Source organism: Microcebus murinus, chromosome 8 (assembly GCF_040939455.1).
Source record: "Microcebus murinus isolate Inina chromosome 8, M.murinus_Inina_mat1.0, whole genome shotgun sequence".
In the NCBI taxonomy this organism is placed as follows: Eukaryota; Metazoa; Chordata; class Mammalia; order Primates; family Cheirogaleidae; genus Microcebus; species Microcebus murinus.
Window position 1 is genome coordinate 49941348 of NC_134111.1, and position 19894 is coordinate 49961241.

The 19894-nt window shown below is 35.9% G+C and overlaps 1 protein-coding gene across 2 annotated transcripts in view; it reads left to right on the forward strand.

Annotated features, from left to right (window-relative positions):
- DCAF17 (DDB1 and CUL4 associated factor 17) overlaps positions 1-19894 on the forward strand; it is a 63979-nt gene that overhangs the window by 3472 nt on the left and 40613 nt on the right. For both annotated transcript variants that reach the window (XM_020288383.2, XM_012781924.3), the window contains exons 3-8: positions 6302-6392; positions 10718-10854; positions 11664-11742; positions 15291-15380; positions 18534-18638; positions 18936-19041. In XM_020288383.2, coding sequence (XP_020143972.2) covers positions 6302-6392; positions 10718-10854; positions 11664-11742; positions 15291-15380; positions 18534-18638; positions 18936-19041 — 608 coding nt within the window. The remainder of the gene's footprint in view (positions 1-6301; positions 6393-10717; positions 10855-11663; positions 11743-15290; positions 15381-18533; positions 18639-18935; positions 19042-19894) is intronic.

Sequence of the window (19894 nt, forward strand, 5' to 3'; positions counted from 1 at the left end):
TCATAGTTAAGAATCCATTGCAGGCCGGGCGCAGTGGCTCACACCTGTAATCCTAGCACTCTGGGAGGCCGAGGCGGGTGGATTGCTCGAGGTCAAGAGTTCAAAACCAGCCTGAGCAAGAGCGAGACCCCGTCTCTACTATAAATAGAAAGAAATTAATTGGCCAACTAATATATATAGAAAAAATTAGCCGGGCATGGTGGCGCATGCTTGTAGTCCCAAGCTACTCGGGAGGCTGAGGCAGCAGGATTGCTTGAGCCCAGGAGTTTGAGGTTGCTGTGAGCTAGGCTGACGCCACGGCACTCACGCTCTAGCCTGGGCAACAAAGCGAGAAAAAAAAAAAAAAAAAAAAAAGAATCCATTGCAGGCTGAGCACGGTGGCTCAAGACTATAATCCCACCATTTTGGAAGGCTCAAGTAGGAGGATCACTTGAGGCCAGGAGTTTGAAATTAGCCTGGGCAACATAGAGAGACCCTATCTTAAAAAAAAAATTTTTTTTTTAAATTAGCTGAGCATAGTGGTGTGTGCCTGTAGTCCTAGCTGATAGGGAGGCTGAGGTGAGAAGCCCAGGAGTTTGAGGCTGCAATGAGCTATGATCACAACACTGCACTCCAGGTTAGGCAACAAAGCGAAACCTTGTCTCTTAAAAAAAAAAAAAATTATCCATTGCAAAATCTGAAGTCATAAAGATTTGCCCCTAAGTTTTCTTTTTAAAGTTTATGGTTTTGAGGCCAAGCGCGGTGGCTAACGCCTTTAATCATAGCACTATGGGAGGCTGAGGCAGGCAGTTTGCTCCAGGTCAGGAGTTCGAAACCAGCCTGAGCAAGAGGGAGACCTCGTCTCTAACTATAAATAGAAAGAAATTAATTGGCCAACTTATATATAGAAAAAATTAGCTGAGCATGGTGGCGCATGCCTGTAGTCTCAGCTACTCGGGAGGCTGAGGCAGGAGGATTGCTTGGGCCCAGGAGTTTGAGGTTGCTGTGAGCTAGGCTGACGCCACGGCACTCACGCTCTAGCCTGGGCAACAAAGTGAAACTCTGTCTCAAAAAAATAAAATAAAGTTTATGGTTTTGGTTATATTTAGGTGGTTGGTCCATTTTCAGTTAAATTTTATACACGGTTTATAAGGATCCAACTCTGCTCTTTTCCATGTGGCTATCTAGTTGTCCTGGCACCACTTGTTGAAAAAAACTTTTATTTCTTTATTGCAAGGCCTTGCCACCCTTGTTGAAAATGAGTTGACCGTAGGCACTTGATTTTACTTCTGGATGCTCAACTCTATTCCTTTGATCTATATGTCTGTCCTTATGTCAGTACCACATTGTCTTGATTACTGTTGCTATATATTAATGTCATTTCTTCCTTAGATGTTTGGTACAACTTACCATTGAAACCATCTGGGCCTGGCACTTCTGTTTTGGAACGTTATTTATTATTGATTCATTCCATTTCTTCAATAGATACAGGCTTATTCAGGTTATCCATTTCTCCTTGGGTGAATTTTGGTAAATTGTGTCTTTCAAGAAATTGCCCATTTCATTTAAATTATCAAATTTCTGAGCACAGAATTATTCATAATATTCCTTTATTATTCTTTTAATGTTCATGGGATCAGTAATGATGGCCCCTCTTTAATTTCTCATATTAGTAATTTTGTTGTCTTCTTTTTTTCTTATCCTGGATAGAAGTTTATCAACTTAATTATCTTTTCCAAAAAACAGCTTTTGGTTTAGTTGATTTTTCTCTGTTGATTTTTGGTTTTCAATTTTGTTAATTTCTGGCCTAATTTTTATTATTTCTTTTCTTATGCTTACTTTGGATTAAATTTGTTCTTCTGTTTCTGGATTCCTAAAGTAGAAGCTTTATTGATTTTAGGTCTTTCTCCTTTTCTAATATATGCACTTAATGCTATACATTGTCTTCTAAGCACAGCTTTTGTTGCAGCCCACAAATGTTGATATGTTGTATATTCATTTTCATTTAGTTCAAAATATTTTTAAATTTCTCTTGAGACTTTCTCGTTGACTCATGTGTTATTTAGAAATATGTTGTTCAATCTCCAAATATTTTGGGATTTTCCAGTTATAATTCTGTTATTAATTTCTAGTTTAATTCTATTGTGATCTGAGAGCATATTGTGTATTTTTTCTAGTCTTTTACATTTGTTAAGGTGTGTTTTATGGCCCAGAATGTGGTCTCTCTTGGTGAATGTTTCACATAAGCTTGAGAAGAATATATACTGCTGTTGTTGGATAAAGTATTCTATACATGCCAATTAGATCCACTTGATCGATGATACTGTTAAGTTCTAGTACAGTCTTACTGACTTTCTGCCAGCTGGATCTGTCAATTACTGGTAGAGGGGTGTTGAAGTCTCCAACTGTAATAGTGGATTTGTCTGTTTCTCCTTATAGTTCTATCAGTTTTTGCCTCATATTTTGATACTCTGTTGTTAGATGCATACACATTAGCAGTTGTTATGTTTTCTTGCAGAATTGACCCCTTTATCATTATGTAATGTCCCTCTTTACCCCTGATAATTTTCTTTGTTAAATTCTACTTTGTCTGAAATTAGTATAGTTGTTTCAGCTTTGTTTTGTTTAACATTTGCATGGTTTTATCTTTCTCCATTCCTTTACATCTAGCTGTGTCTTTATATTTAATTTATAAAGTGGGTTTCTTGTAGATAGCATGTAGTTGGTCATATTATTTTATTCACTCTAATAGTCTCTGTCTTTTATTAGGTACATTTAGACCATTCCCATTGAAAGTGATAATTGATATAGCTGGTTTAATATGTACCATATTTGTGACTATTTTCTATTCATTCCCCTTGTTCTTTTTTTATTGTGTTCTTTCTGCCTTCTCTGGTTTTAACTGAGCATTTTATGTAATTTCATTTTCTCTCCACTTTAACATACACTTTAAAAAAATTTCAGTGGTTACCTTAGGGCTTGCAATACACATTTACAACTAATCTAAGTCTACTTTCAAATAACACTGTAGGTCTTCATGGGTTGTACAGGTACTTTATAACAGAGTATTCCTAATTCCTCCCTCTCCTCTTTTATAACATAGCTGTCATTCATTTTACTTACTTAACTGCTGTAATCACTGAATACCTTATTACTATTATTATTTTGGACAAAATTTAATGTTAAATCAGGAAAGAATAAAAAATAAGGGATTTTGTTTTACCTTCGTTTATTCCTTCTCTATTAACTTTCCATTATTTATGTAGATCTAAGTTTCTGACTTGTACATGGCATTTTTCTTCTCTGGAAAAATTCTTTTAACATTTTTTACAAGGCAACCTACTGACAACACATTCCCTCAATTTTTGTTTGTTTAAGAAAGTGATTTTTCCTTCATTTTTTGAACAATAATTTCTCTGGATATAGAATTCTAAATTGGTGCTATTTTTTTTTTTTCTTTCAACATTTTAGATATTTCACTCCACTCTCTGCTTGGTTGCATGGTTTTTGAAGAGAAGTACAATGTAATTCTTATCCTTGTTCCTCTATAGTTAAGGGGCTTTTTTTCCATCTGGCATTTTTCAAGATTTTTCTCTTCATTTTTGATTTTCTGCAGTTTGAATATGATGTGCCTAGGTATGGATTTTTTTTGGTATTTATCCTGCTTGGTGTTCTTTGAGCTTACTGGATTTGTGGTTTGGTCTTTGTGATTACTTTTGGAAAATTCTCAGCCATTATTATTTCAAATATTTCCTTTTCTCTTTTTTTTCTACCTTCTAGTATTCCTATTATGTGTATGTTGCACCTTCGATAATTGTCCCATGGTTCATTGGATATTGTCTTGCTTTCCCCCCCACTCCCTTCCCAGTTTGGAAAGTTTCTCTTGACCTCTTTTCAAGCTTACTGATTCTTTCCTCAGCTGTATCCAGTAATTTGATGAACCCATCAAAGGCCTTCTTCATTTCCCTTATTGTGTTTTTGTTTTCTAGCATTTCCTTTTGAATTTATATCTTAGAATTTTTATCTCTCTGCTTAATTTACTCATCCCTTCTTACACGTTGTCTACTTTTTCCATCAGAGCCCTTAACATATTAATTATTTTACTTATTTTTTTTTTAGAGATGGGATCTTGCTATCTAACCCAGGGTGGAATGCAGTCATGATGTACTACAGACCTAAACTCAGGGCTCAAGTGATCCCCCTACTTCAGCCTCCTGAATAGCTGGAACTAGCATACCACTGCACTGGCCTTAATCATAGTTATCCTAAGTTCCTGATCTGATAATTCCAAAATCTCTGTTATATCCAAGTCTAGTGTTGATGCTTGCTTTGTCTCTCTAAACTTTGTGTTTTGCCTTTTAGCATGCCTAGCAATTTTTTTGTTATTGTTGTCTAAGGCTATATGTGATATGTTGGGTAGAAAGAATTGAGGTAAATAGGCCTTTAGAATGAGATTTTATGATTATCTGGGTAGGAGTTAGGCTGTGATTATTGTTTACTGTGGTTGTAGGTGTCAGAGGTTAAAATTTCCTCTAGTGTCCTTGTTTTTGTCTTCCCATTACTGGCTCCAATGGCCTGTTCCTGGGCTTCTGTTCCTAGTAAACTGTGATTGTCAGTATCCACCTCTTTCTTCAATTTTGAAAGCAGCAGTTTGCCCTGTGGCCTCAATTCTCTGATGTATCAGAGAGGACTCAGCAGTACTCAGCCTGAGCAACAGGCAAGGCACCTCCCTCACCCCTCAAGATGACTCTCTGAGTGAAAGCTGTGCTGAAAGGGAGCTGCACCAATCTGGAGTGGTGTTTTCATCTTGCTGAGCTAGGAATGAGGAAGGAGGGAGCCCTGGTTCAAACACCATAGACTCTCACTATTCTAACTGAGCTGTAGTAGATTTTCTTGAATAAATGTTTCCTCATGCTGTATGTCCCCAGGACCATTTCTAGAGACTTTAAATAGTTGTCCTTTTATAATTTTCGCCAGTTTTGCTAGAGTGTATTCACAGAGCTTTTTATGCTCTCATACTGGAAGTGGAAATATGGACATTTTCTTATATTATTATAATGTCATTGTCACACCTAGCAAAATTAGCAGTAACTTTTTTTTTTTGAGACAAGGTTTATGTTGCCCAGACTGGTTGCAGCAATAATTTTTTGATATCATTTAATATCTAGTTTATAACTTACCCAATTTGGAGGTACTTGCTTTAATTAAAAAATTTTTTTAATTAGAGAAGTGACATTAATTAGTGTTACAATGGTAAATGGTAATATTTGGAATTCTTTAACATCCGGGGTGTTTTACCCACAGGTTAGACTCACATATGAGGTTGAATTTGTTACTGTGAAATTGTGAAATTCTGTTTGGTTTAAACCTTTGAATCAATGAGAGGACATCGAAATTGAATAAAATTATCACCCTGAAAAATTGTTTCTCTGTGAACAGTAATTTAATTTTAAAATTCATCTGTTAAAAAAACAGAAAACTTTTATTTTATTTTATTTTTTTGAGACATAATCTTGCTCTGTCATCCAGGCTAGATGGCAGTTTCATCAACATAGCTCATTGTAACCTCAAACTCTTGGGCTCAAGTGATCTCCTGCCTCAGCCTTCTGAGTAGCTGTGACTACAGGCATGTACAACCACGAATAGGTAAAAAAAAAAAAAAAAAAAAAAAAGGACGGGGGGTGATATTTATGATCACTTCTAAGTAGTAATCAAAGAAGTATAAATTAAGAGACTATTTTTCACATCAAAGATAATAGTGCTCAATATTGGCAGAAGTATAAACTTATTCAACAGTTCTGAAAACTAATTTGGGCTTAAGAAAACCATAAAAGGTATTTCATTTTTTACCCACTAATTTTTATTCTAAAGTTGTGGAACCCTTTTTATCTACTAATTTTCATTTTAAATATCAGAACAAAAGTTTATGAACTTGATGGAATTCAACCAAGATATTCATAGTATAAATGTTCAGGGGTAAAGAAAGAATTCAATATGATCCAATTTTGGAAAACAGTGTCCAAGTAGATATATGTATATGAAGAAAAACTGGAAGGAAATGAACCAAAATGTTAATAATGTTTATTTTGAGCAGCTTATTAAAGTGTCATAAACTACTTTAATCTTGTTATATTTTTCAGATTTTTTTCTATTAATGTATATTATAGATTATGTGGTCAGAAAAAAATGTTAACATGTAATGAAGAGGGAAGCAAATAACAAATTGTATTTTGGTATACCAAATCTCTGCATAAAAAGTCATTCAAACCTGAACAAATACTGTCTCAGTTATCAAGAAGAATAATTATTTTCTTTTTCTCAGTGTTGCGTCAGAGCCAAGAAAACTTTATGAAATGCCAAAATGTTCCAAATCAGAAAAAATAGAGGATGCTTTATTGTGGGAATGCCCAGTGGTAAGATTCCTTCTTACAGCATTTGTTTCCCCAAGCACTTTTAGCCTAAAACAACTGATTATTGTTAATATCTTGTAGAAAGGAATAACACTTAACTATTATAGTGATTCCTGAATCTTTTAAGCAATCAAGAGGAGAGTTTATCTTTTGATTATTATTTTTCCTCATGAAATAATTTCTATCTTAAATTTATGAATGTGTTTTTAAAATTAGATAGTTTTTTAAGTCTTGAAAACTAGAAAAAGTTATAAACTGATTAAAACTTTTATAAGCAATATAAGCTAGTATATAATTATTTTTAGTGTTTAACAGATCATACCACTTAATATAGTGAATAAAAAGCTTTTAGAGGCCGGGCGCGGTGGCTCACGCCTGTAATCCTAGCTCTTAGGAGGCCGAGGCGGGCAGATTGCTCAAGGTCAGGAGTTCAAAACCAGCCTGAGCAAGAGCAAGACCCTGTCTCTACTATAAATAGAAAGAAATTAATTGGCCAACTGATATATATAGAAAAAATTAGCCGGGCATGGTGGCACATGCCTGTAGTCCCAGCTACTCGGGAGGCTGAGGCAGAAGGATCGCTCGAGCCCAGGAGTTTGAGGTTGCTGTGAGCTAGGCTGAAGCCACGGCACTCACTCTAGCCTGGACAACAAAGCGAGACTCTGTCTCAAAAAAAAAAAAAAAAAAAAAAAAAAAGCTTTTAGAGCAACAGTTATGTTACATGGCTCTTTGAAAATTAGATTCTTATGAGTTTCTTCCATGCATGTTTTTTTTTTTTTTTTTTTTTTGAGACAGAGTCTCGCTTTGTTGCCCAGGCTAGAGTGAGTGCCGTGGCGTCAGCCTAGCTCACAGCAACCTCAAACTCCTGGGCTCGAGCGATCCTTCTGCCTCAGCCTCCCGAGTAGCTGGGACTACAGGCATGTGCCACCATGCCCGGCTAATTTTTCCTCCTATATACATATCAGTTGGCCAATCAATTTCCCTCTATTTATAGTAGAGACGGGGTCTCGCTCCTGCTCAGGCTGGTTTTGAACTCCTGACCTTGAGCAATCCGCCCGCCTCGGCCTCCCAAGAGCTAGGATTACAGGCGTGAGCCACAGCGCCTGGCCTTCCATGCATGTTTTTAGGAAAATAATGTGATAAAAATAAAATAATAGGATAAGCTCATTTTATCAGACCAGCATTGTCCTGGGGTGAATATTTCAGAACGATGTTCTAATAGGATATTAACAGATGTTCAGATGCCAAAGGAGTTGAGAGGAATTGGACTGTGGAAAACTGTTTGGGACATTATGAATTTAAAAGATTAAACTTTATTTATTGAATTACTGCTCAGAGCCTTTAATAGTAGTAGTACGTACAATAATACTAGTGTCCATGATGATTGTCAAACCATTTTCCCAAACTCTCTTGATCATGGGAACTTCCTTTTTTGAGGATATTTCTAAACACAGGTTGAGCATCCCTAATCTGAAAATCTAAAATCCAAAATGCTCCAAAATCCAAAACTTTTTGAACACCAACATGACACCACAAGTGGAAAATTCCACACCTGTCCTCATTTGATGTTAAAGCTTTTTATTCATGCTCAAAATTATTAAAAATATTGTATGAAATTGCCCTTAGGCTATGTGTATAAAGTATATGTCAAAATGAATTTTGTGCTTAGACTTGGGTCCCCTCCCCAAGATATCTCATTATATATAAGCAAATATTCCAAAATCTGAAAATATCTGAAAGCTGAAACGCTTCTGGATCCAAGCATTTTGGATAAAAGATAACTGACTCAACTTGTGTGAGTTCTCTATGGAATCAGGGTTCTAAGAAATCCGCTTATGAAATACTAAGACAGATTAATCAGGTCTTTGAATCTGGTTGGTTGTTCTTTAGGAAAAATAGAACTCAAAATATGTGACCAAAAATAATGTTTAACGGATAAGAGGCTATACTCTAAATTTACTGTTAAAATTCCTTTTTTTCCCCCTGCCTATTTTACATAAAATTGTAGTTTTCTAGAGCTGCTGCTTTCTTTTTTCCCTGGATACTTATTGTCTGCTCACAGAAGGCTCTTTTTAATTTGTTTAATTTTTATTTTTTTATTCTTTTTACTTTATTTTTTTTTACATCACAAGAGGAATTAAAGGCTAAAAAGAAGGCTCTTTTTTAAAAATTAGAAAACTATAAGTCTGTTTTCTTCCTCATCTCCTTATTGAAAAGCTAAAACTAACTGTTGTGCCTTTAGCAATTTAAAGCCTTTTAATCCATTTTCATCGGGGTAGGTGCATGGAGGGGAAAATGGCAGATTTCTTTTTTTTTTATTTATTTATTTATTTATTTATTTTTTAGCTGCCTGGATGCCTAGGAAGATTTCTTAATTAAGAAAGTTTTTAATACACTAGTACAAAACTCCCAAAGTTTAGAGCAATCTTGCAAAAAATAAAGTTTGGGCCGGGCGCTGTGGCTCACGCCTGTAATCCTAGCTCTTGGGAGGCCGAGGCGGGCGGATTGCTCAAGGTCAGGAGTTCAAAACCAGCCTGAGCGAGACCCCGTCTCTACTATAAATAGAAAGAAATTAATTGGCCAACTGATATATATATATAAAAAAAAATTAGCCGGGCATGGTGGCGCATGCCTGTAGTCCCAGCTACCCGGGAGGCTGAGGCAGAAGGATCACTCGAGCCCAGGAGTTTGAGGTTGCTGTGAGCTAGGCTGACGCCACGGCACTCACTCTAGCCCGGGCAACAAAGCGAGACTCTGTCTCAAAAAAAAAAAAAAAATAAAGTTTGTAGTAACCTAACTCCTATCGTTACTTCTCTTATAAACATTTTGTTCTTATTTGAAGTGAAGTAAGATTTTCTGTTAAGAAAAACTAAGAAGTGTATTATATTGTTGTTAACATACTGATATGAGACTACTTTTAAATTAGTGCTGTTCTTTTCCAAGACAATATGTGAAATACAACTTTTTGTTTAAGAAAATAGTTTAAATCTATTATATACGCTGCTTCGAATTTTAATCTCCATGAAATGATTCTTACATAAGACGTTGTAGGGCCTGGCATAGTAGTTCATGCATGTAATCCCAGGACTGTGGGAGGCCAAGGTAGGAGGATCACTTGAGGCCAGGAGATCAAGAACAGCGTGGGCAATATAGCAAGACCCCATCTCTACAAAATACTTAAAAATTAGCCAGGCGTGGTGATGTGTGCCTATATTCCCAACTAACTAGAGAGGCCGAAACAGGAGGATCACTTGAGCCCAGGAGTTTGAGGTTACAGTGAGCTATGATTGTGCCATTGCACTACAGCCTGGACAACAGAGCGAGACCCTATCTCTGTTAAAAAGAAAAAAAAAAAGACACTATAGAATAAAAGTATTTACATCATTGCCTGTGAATTCAGTGTAAGACTTCCAGAGATAGTAAGCTTAAATAAAAAGCCAAAATACAAGCAAAAATTTATTTTTTTCTGTAACATTTGAAAGGGAAGACAAATTTTTAAGGCACATTTATAAAATAACTATGCCTTCATTCATTTGTATTCACTTTTCGACCTAAGCAAATAGTGGATTAATTTCAACTTCTCTAATCTCAACTTTTTCTAAGAACTACCTTTTTATTCCATAAATCAAAGTAGAAACATTTGCTTTTTTTTTCTTCCTGTATTAGACTTCTACGTTGTGATAACTCTATGTGTTAGGAGCACCCAAGCAGCTATCCTTTCCTTTTTCTAGGATAATTCATTAGTGACATAGGTCATTTTTAAAACCAGGTCCATCTTCTGTTCTTTGGCTTCTTTGATTCTGGATTCTGGCTTTTCATTTGAGGTTAGGTCAGAACCACAGTGAATAATGGGGTAATTTGCACTTTGCCATTTTGACTTCCATCTGCAGGAAAACAAGTCCTATAATAAAGAAAAAGGGGACAATGTGAATGTCTATTCTAGCTGAGGATCCTTAATTACAATGCTATTATAAATGATTTTAAGAGCTGTCGTTATCGTTATCATAGCAAAATCACTATTAATACTCCTACTATTGTTATGATTGGCTAATATTCAAATACTTAATAATAAATAGTAACTAACAAATAATAATAAATTACTTTAGGCACTAAGTGCTTGGTGTGAATAAACTCAATAAGTTAGTGTGAAAATAATTACCTGTAATCTTATCTTTCCTTGTGTTCATTCTCTATTTGTGCATTTAATATTTTTTCTTTGGTTTACTTATTTGACTATTTAAGTATTTAGCTATTTTCTTGGGACATTGATTACTGCAAATTGTTCATGGCCAAACAGTTTTATTTTTACATCTCGTTTCTTTTTTTAGGGGGAAGTACTTCCCAATCAGTCAGATTATAAGTCCTCACTCATAGCACTGACTGCTCATAATTGGCTACTTCGTATATCAGCAACTACAGGAAAAGTCCTTGAGAAAATATATCTTGCTTCTTATTGCAAATTCAGGTATTAACTGTGAATTTACTATTCAAGATTGCATTATAAAAATTTGAGACTTGTGGCGCAGGAAATGTTAAGTTTCTCCCCACCCCCACCCCACTTTTCCAGTGTATACCCAAATCTAAATTTATAAACTTTTCTCTTTTTCTCCTCTCATGATTACATTTGAATATCTGAGGATAGAGACCCTCTATCATTTATTTTTGTATCCCTAATAAGTAAATAACCTAAAGTAGTTGGCAGATAAACTTTAAAACAAAAAATTCCCTGTGTTATTCCTTCTATAAAAACAGAAGGAAAGGGTACATGCCTGTAGTCCCAAATAATATTTTCTGTACAGGATGCACTTTCTGTCAGGTTTTCCTGAAGACTACTCTGTTTCAGTTAAATTATCTGCCTTGTAGAACCCAAGAACTATTATTTCAACTAAATTTGATATAAATATTTGAAGTGATTTGTGCATGGAAAGTAATATTTTTAGTGTTTTTTATATTATAGCTTCCATTTTAAAGTAGAAATGGGGTTATTTTATTTTCTAAGTTTTGAATAGTCATAGGTCAAAAACAATTTTTATTCATCAAATCTCTAGGAAGATTAAAATTGTTATATGTGTATATATTTTTTTAAATAGGGATAGATCCATATAAGGATATGGGAAAATTATTTTAGCTATTTATTTATTTTTGTAAATAGATTACTTTGCGATTATAATTTAACTAAAAACTGTTTATTTACTTATAAAATATCTATGATATTTCGATTTTAAGTATAAGGAAACTGACCCAAATGAATAAACTTCTCTTCATTCTTTTAAGATACCTGAGCTGGGACACTCCTCAAGAAGTCATTGCAGTCAAATCAGCTCAGAACAAAGCCTCAGCAGTGGCCCGGCAGGTATATGTCTTTAAACATTCAATAAAATGAAGAATGTGTTTCCATAGACACTTGTCTGCAAATGTATTATGAAAGAACAAATCAGTGATCTTTGATTTCTGAATCATATTATAAAAATTGCTAGCTAGATTTTTTTTTCCCCTGAAGCATGCCTTTAAAATGATTTTCACCAGTAAAAATGATTTCATTTGCTGAAGATTTGCTGAAGACCAGCCTGGGCAACATAGCAAGACTCCTTCTCAAAAAAACCCCAGGGCCGGGCGCTGTGGCTCACGCCTGTAATCCTAGCTCTTGGGAGGCCGAGGCGGGCGGATTGCTCAAGGTCAGGAGTTCAAAACCAGCCTGAGCAAGAGCGAGACCCCGTCTCTACTATAAACAGAAAGAAATTAATTGGCCAACTGATATATATATATAAAAAATTAGCCGGGCATAGTGGCGCATGCCTGTAGTCCCAGCTACTCGGGAGGCTGAGGCAGAAGGATCACTCAAGCCCAGGAGTTTGAGGTTGCTGTGAGCTAGGCTGACGCCACGGCACTCACTCTAGCCTGGACAACAAAGTGAGACTCTGTCTCAAAAAAAAAAAAAAAAAAACCCCGAAGATTTTCTCTCTTTTTTTTTTTTTTTTTTTGAGACAGAGTCTCACTTTGTTGCCCAGGCTAGAGTGAGTGCCATGGCGTCAGCCTGGCTCACAGCAACCTCAATCTCCGGGGCTCAGCGATCCTACTGCCTCAGCCTCCCGAGTAGCTGGGACTACAGGCATGCGCCACCATGCCCAGCTAATTTTTATATTATATATATTAGTTGGCCAATTAATTTCTTTCTATTTTTATGGTAGAGACGGGGTCTCGCTCAGGCTGGTTTTGAACTCCTGACCTTGAGCAATCCGCCCGCCTCGGCCTCCCAGAGTGCTGGGATTACAGGCGTGAGCCACCGTGCCCGGCCCTTTCTCTCTTTTTTAAAAAGAATTACCCAGGATTTACTATACTTTATAAAGTAGAGCCTAGAAATTTATATCAAGAAACTTACTTTAGGCCAGGCACAGTGGCTCAGGCCTATAATCCTAGCACTCTGGAAGGCCAAGGTGGGAGGCTCACTTGAGCTCAGGAGTTTGAGACCAGCCTGAGCAAGAGCAGGACCCCATCTCTACCAAAAATAGAAAAAATTAGCCTGGCATGGTGGTACATCCCTGTAGTCCCAGCTACTGAGGAGGCTGAGGCAGGAGGATCACTTAAACCCAGTAGTTTGAGGTTGCTGTGAGCTGGGTTGATGCCACAGCACTCTAACCCAGGCAACAGAGTGAGACTCTGTCTCAGAAAAATAAAAATTAAGAAAAAAATCTTATTTTAGCCAGGCATAGTTGGTGCACACCTGTAGTCCCAGCCCCTTGAGAGGCTGAGGCAGAAGGATTGCTTGAACCCAGGAGTTCAAGGTTGCAGTGAGCTACGATTATCCCACTGAACTCCAACCTGGGCAGCAGAGCAAGACCCTGTCTCTTAAAAAGAAAAGAAAAGAAACTTACTTTGTTCCTGTTGGTGACTTATGGGGAAATACTATAGAAAGCATTTATTGAACACTTTAAAAAAAATAGATACAGACTTCTGTTAGAGGCTTTCTGTTTCTTCATACTAGAAAAAACAAACACTTATTTTCTGTCTCTTCTTGGCAGAACCTAGTTCTTCATCATTTTTAACTGTTAGCTTTTTCTCACTATTACAAAACAGCCAAGCACTGTCTGAGTCCTTTATCTGTATCAACTTATTTAATCTTCAGCACACCCCTTATGGTAGTTAGTATTATTATCCCATTTTACAAATGAGGAGAATGAGACCCAGAGAGGTTACCTAAAGTTATAATGCTGGTAAGGGGTAGAAACTAGACTCAAATTCAGACAACCTAGTTCCAGAATCCTTGCTCTTATGTACTATACCATAGTACTCTTTCTTGAAATTTTTGTAACCACTGACTGGCAGGTAAAGTTTATATAGAATTCTAGATGGTTTTTTTTTTTTAATTAAGTATTTCCTCTAATTTTACCTTATTTAGATAAACACATATAGCATTCCCTTGTTAACCCTCTGATATATTCCCATCCACTCTGGGCCAGTGAACTCTGCTTTCCTTCCTCTCTCATCTCCCTTGTCTGTTCTTCCTATATCCTACTGAAGCCAAGTAAACTATTTTTTGGCTATTTTTACTTACTTTTTATTATGGTTATCTAAATATTTTTCTACCCTTTTCCTATATCCTGTCTAGCCACATTAATAACATAAACTGCATGCTTTTTACTGGAATTTCCTCACCCTTTTCCTGATTTACTGGGTATGACAATCTAAGAAAAAGAGATTCTATCTCTCTATTAATATTTCTCTCCTGATACTCTCACTCACTATATTACCCTCTCCACTTTGGTAAAGGAAAATTCACAAAAGTGAAGCAGTATAGCAAAGTAGCAAAACATTTTATGAAAGCCAGTGCAGTGGCTCACACCTGTAATTCCAGAACTTTGGTAAGCCAAAGCAGGAGGATCATTTGAGGTCAGGAGTTCAAGCCTGCTGTGAGCTATGATGATGCCACTGCACTCTAGCCTGGGTGACAGAATGAGACCCTGTCTCAGAAAAACAAAAATACAACATTTTATGAGAATTTTAAAAGTATCTTGTCTAATGTACCTTTGTTAAGAATTTAAATTTCTAAAGAGCGAGAACTTAAGTCTAATTCTATATAGTACCATTTGTAAATGTTTTTCATTTACTGTCAACTAATAATATTAATAAAACTGTTGTCAGTATTTCTGCATTCTAGACCACTTTCCCACAATTTCCAGCTAACAACCAGTAGCTCTTGGTTGGGATGTATAAACTATATCTTTCCTTTGGGTTTTAGGAACAAGGAGGGAGTCTGATTTACACCTTGAAGATCTTAGTTTAATAAAAAGTTATACCTTCTGAAGGGAGAATGCTTTGGGCTTTAAACATTATAATCTATTGTTTTGTTTGTTGTTTGTTTGTTTTCTAACTTTTAGTTATGGCAGTTTTGATTGGTGGTCTTGATGCCCCAGCTTTAAAGATTCTATTGAGGCAGAGATTGGCTGTGATGGGGCAGACTCCTTTGCCTACCACAAATTGAGGAAATTCCCTTCAAGCCTGTACTGAAGAAGTACAACAGATTATTTCACTTTTTGTAGTGGAAAGAAATTCATTGGATCTTGTTCTTCAAAGTAATGGAGCTATCCTCTTGAAGCAGAGCCATCACTCAAGCTTTCATTGTTGATATTTTTTCTCATTTCCTATAGAAGTGTCAGTGCAACACTAGTTTCAAATGGTGTTACTGTAACTGTATGTTTTTCAGTTAGGCTTTTTATTGTTAGAACTCCAGTTTACAATATAAACGCATGATATTTTGTTGCTAAGAAATGTTTACTGTTATGTTTATTTTTGTAGATTTGTGTATGTGAGTGTTGCATGTATCTGAAGGACTGAAGGTTTAGTGGACATAGTTTAAATATGTTTGCCTTCCTGTTTAAGTAACATTGAAGTCTTTCCTTCTAGGCAGGCATTCAACAACCTGTTCTGCTGTACCTTGCAGTGTTTCGAGTTCTGCCTTTTTCACTTGTAGGAATTCTAGAGATCAACAAAAAGGTAAGAACTCATTTCTTTTTTTTTTTTTTAAAGCCAGTCAAATTTAGCAGTGGGGGGTTGAATACCAACTTTAGTGACACTAATGTTAGTAAGTTCTTTTTTTTTTTTTTTTTTTTGAGACAGAGTCTCACTTGTTGCCCAGGCTAGAGTGAGTGCCGTGGCGTCAGCCTAGCTCACAGCAACCTCAAACTCCTGGGCTCAAGCAATCCTCCTGCCTCAGCCTCCCGAGTAGCTGGGACTACAGGCATGAGCCACCATGCCCGGCTAATTTTTTCTATATATATTAGTTGGCCAATTAATTTATTTCTATTTATAGTAGAGACGAGGTCTCGCTCTTGCTCAGGCTGGTTTCGAACTCCTGACCTTGAGCAATCCGCCCGTCTCGGCCTCCCAGAGAGCTAGGATTACAGGCGTGAGCCACCGCGCCCGGCCTAATGTTAGTAAGTTCTGATAACACACTTGGACCAGCCAATTCATTCTTGGACCAAGAATGAATTCTTGGACCAGCCAAGAATTCATTTCTTATTTAATTGCAATATTAATTTTATTGACAATAAGATGTAATGTTATCATTTAATTATTTATTAGGTATTTTGATTGGGAATGTTCACTTGACTGTAAAAGGTTCACTAACCTGGTTTATTTCATAACAAAATAAATAAAGGACATTTGACTTGGGAAGAGAGCCTAATTATCCCTCAATCTTTCCTCATGTTTTTATGCCTTTCAAGTGGATAGTGTTGGATACCTGTGGTCATTAACAAAACAATTTATATATTTTATGAAATTACAAAATAAGTAAGGTATATTTTTGGAGGGAATATTCCAAAGTCTATTACAAATGATCATTAAAGGAAGGTGAAAAGTTGCAACAAAACGTCTTATTTTAATTGCAAAGTGTAGATCTAAAACTTGCTTTAGGATATATAAACAAGCTTTATAATTAAATATGTGAATTTTCCAACTCAGTTTTGGGTTTGGTTTTGGCCATTGTTATCGATGTATGTAACAGTTACATAGAAGGAAAGAAGGGGCAAATTTCCCTTTTGTAAAAGAATCAATAGCCTTCTACTTTAAAAAAAATTATTGCTTACTCTAAATGAATAGTTATTGGGGCTATTCTACTAGTCTTTTTTTTTTTTTTTTTTTTTTGAGACAGAGTCTTGCTTTGTTGTCCAGGCTAGAGTGAGTGCCGTGGCGTCAGCCTAGCTCACAGCAACCTCACACTCCTGGGCTCGAGCTATCCTTCTGCCTCAGCCTCCCGAGTAGCTGGGACTACAGGCATGAGCCACCATGCCCGGCTAATTTTTTATATACATATCAGTTGGCCAATTAATTTCTTTCTATTTATAGTAGAGACGGGGTCTCGCTCATGCTCAGGCTGGTTTTGAACTCCTGACCTTGAGCAATCCGCCCACCTCGGCCTCCCAGAGAGCTAGGATTACAGGCGTGAGCCACCGCGCCCGGCCTTATTCTACTAGTCTTTAATTAAGCACCTGAAGTATTGTAAAGGACAAGATCTTGAGGGTCCACTAATGTTCAAGTTGAATGTATTAAAATTTTATATTATGTAAGAATAATATACTAAACTGCATAAAGGCTGAAGAGTAATATTAGGTATATTAACCAAATTTTAAAATAGAGTGGCTACTTTATAATAGCACTCATTTAGAAATATGTTTCAATTACAGAAGTCTTTCTTTTCAAAGTGGGGAACCAGAATCAGTAAATTAAAAAGTCATGAGCTAATCAACATAAAGGCAAACCATAATTATCCTTCTAAGAGATGACAAAAAAATACAACTCATAATTTGATCATTCTCTTTGTGCTTGTGGATTAAGTAATTATATGTGCTTATTACAGTTTACAACAGGAATGAGCACTTAGCAAAGTCATAAATCGTTTCTATTTGTTCCTATATGTTCAGGGTAATTATCTGAGATTTGGTTGTGATTGTGGTTACTTGGGATTGAAATACATATTTCATTTAACATGCATAAGACAATACAGGGGCCGGGCTTAGAATGTATAATATAATACTTCAAGCTATTAATTATGGTGGTAATATAACAGATTTTCACCTTATTTCTAGTTATTCTTTTATTGCTATGATATTTGCCTATGTTGGCTTTATTAAATACTAAAATATGCAAAAAATCAAGTTCTTATCAGACCTGTGTGGAGAAACATGACGGGATTCAGTGCATAGAACAGAAACAGAAAGGCAACAAACATGGCTGGGCACAGTGGCTCATGCCTTTAATCCTAGCACTCTGGGAGGCTGAGATGGTAGGATCGCTTTAGGCCAGGAGTTTGAGACCAGCCTGAGCAAGAGTGAGATCCTGTCTCCACAAAAAATACAAAAATTGGCTGGGAATGGTGGCATATGCCTATAGTTCTAGCTACTCAGGACTGAGGCAGAAGGATTGCTTTAGCCCAGGAGTTTGAGGTTGCAGTGAGCTATGATGATGCCACTGCACTCTATCTAGCCTGGGCGATAGAGCAAGACCATGTCTCCAAAAAAAACAAGAGAAAAAAAAAGAAAAGAAAGGGGACAAACAATGAGCCAATAAGTGTCCTTATAGGTGTTTGGTCTTTAACATGTTTGGATTTTATATGACTAAAAAAAATCAAACAGTATTAGAGATTTAAAGAACAATGTGATGATAAAATTTGGGGTTTGACTGTTTTTCTTATAATTACTTTCCTAGGTCCAATTTTTTCACTCTTAATTAGCTGAAAAATTATCTCTTTATAAAGAGCATGCTAACATAAAGAATGGGTTCCTGGCAGGATATGCATAGTAAATTAAACATCCATTTAAAATTGCATGGCCTCCGTATATGCCATCAGGAATAGGATTTGTTATTAATAGATATTGACAAAGCTATGAAGTGAATGAATGCTGGGTGCATCATTTTGAAGGGTATTTGCTAAACTTTCATTAGTGTTCCAGTCTGAAAATCCAGTGGCTTACTGTTCATCTGTAATAACACCTTAACCTCAAGTTGCTCAATTATAATTAAGTTTTAATGCTAGGCATCAGTGTTGTAATGGTGACCTGAATATTAAGCAAAAGTATAAACTACTGTGAATGCTCAGAGTATTGGCCTTACGGTCTTTTCTCAGGTGATTTATGCCTTTCCCCCCAGATTTTCGGGAATGTTACAGATGCTACCTTGTCTCATGGAATACTGATTGTGATGTACAGCTCGGGACTGGTCAGACTGTATAGTTTCCAAACCATCACTGAACAGGTAGAGAAAACTGAAATTTTCTGTGTTATAATTAGCATGAGGTTTGGACTGAGTATGATTTTTTTTTTTTAATGAGTTGCTTTTAGAGTAAGGTATTTGTGTAGATTTCAACTCTATAAAACTATAGAAATGCAGAAAGACAAAGTAACCTTTAAAAGAAGGGTGGGGAAGATAAACAGAAAGGCCCTTGAATAAAGATATTGTCTCTGTAATATATATGTGAATTTTATTTTTTTCTCTCTAGATAGCAAATAAATAGGTGCTAAAGCCACCATTTTTGTTTTGTTTTGTTTTTAGTTCATGCAACAGAAACTTGACTTAGGGTGTGCATGCAGATGGGGTGGGACTACTGGAACTGTAGGAGAGGCTCCTTTTGGCATTCCTTGTAATATTAAAATCACAGGTATGGCTACTCTATAGTATTTTTTCACCTTAAAAAAATAAGTGCTCATATAAATAGTTATTAATTATAATCATCCAAATGTTTTGCTCATTTATTAATAAACTGAATTCATTTTACTCCTATACAGCATATTTCTTGCTATTGAATAAGTGTCAAGAAAAATCTATCAGTTAACATTGAACCGAAAGCCTGAGGATGCTGGGCCTTGCTTGGCCAGAGACCTTTGACCAGTCACTTTCCCCTTCCGATTCTTGATTTCCTTACCCTCAAAGTGATGAGTTGCAACAAATGATACTATCTGAGCTCTCTTAAAACTTAATATTTGGCAATTCTGAGAAATTTACCCATCTCTAAGAAAGGTATTTTCCAAGGAAAATAACGATTACCATACCATTTGACCATAGACAGAGCTTAGACACAGAGACAACTTCCCAGTAGACTTAATTATTGACAAAGCACACACACACAAAAAAAGAATTCTATACAATTCTATAAATATAGTAAAAATGTTCTATATTTAACTAGCTCATCAAGTTCAGTTTATAAAAAAAGAAATCAACAATGACACAAAGTCAGCAGTGTATATTAAAAGAAATAAACCTGACTGTTCATAGTTCATCTCAGAAATCCAAGGATGGCTTAATGTTTGCAAATATAATAGATATAAAAATTATATGAGTAAATTAAAAGAGAAAATATATTTTATTATCCTAATATCTATTTATCTTTATTCTTAGTTCATAAGAGTCATTTCTATCATGTTAAGGACATTTTCTTTAATTTCCAACCAATAAGAATTATATTTTTTGGTGAAACTCAGAGGTTTTTCTTTTATATGCAGAATAATATGAGA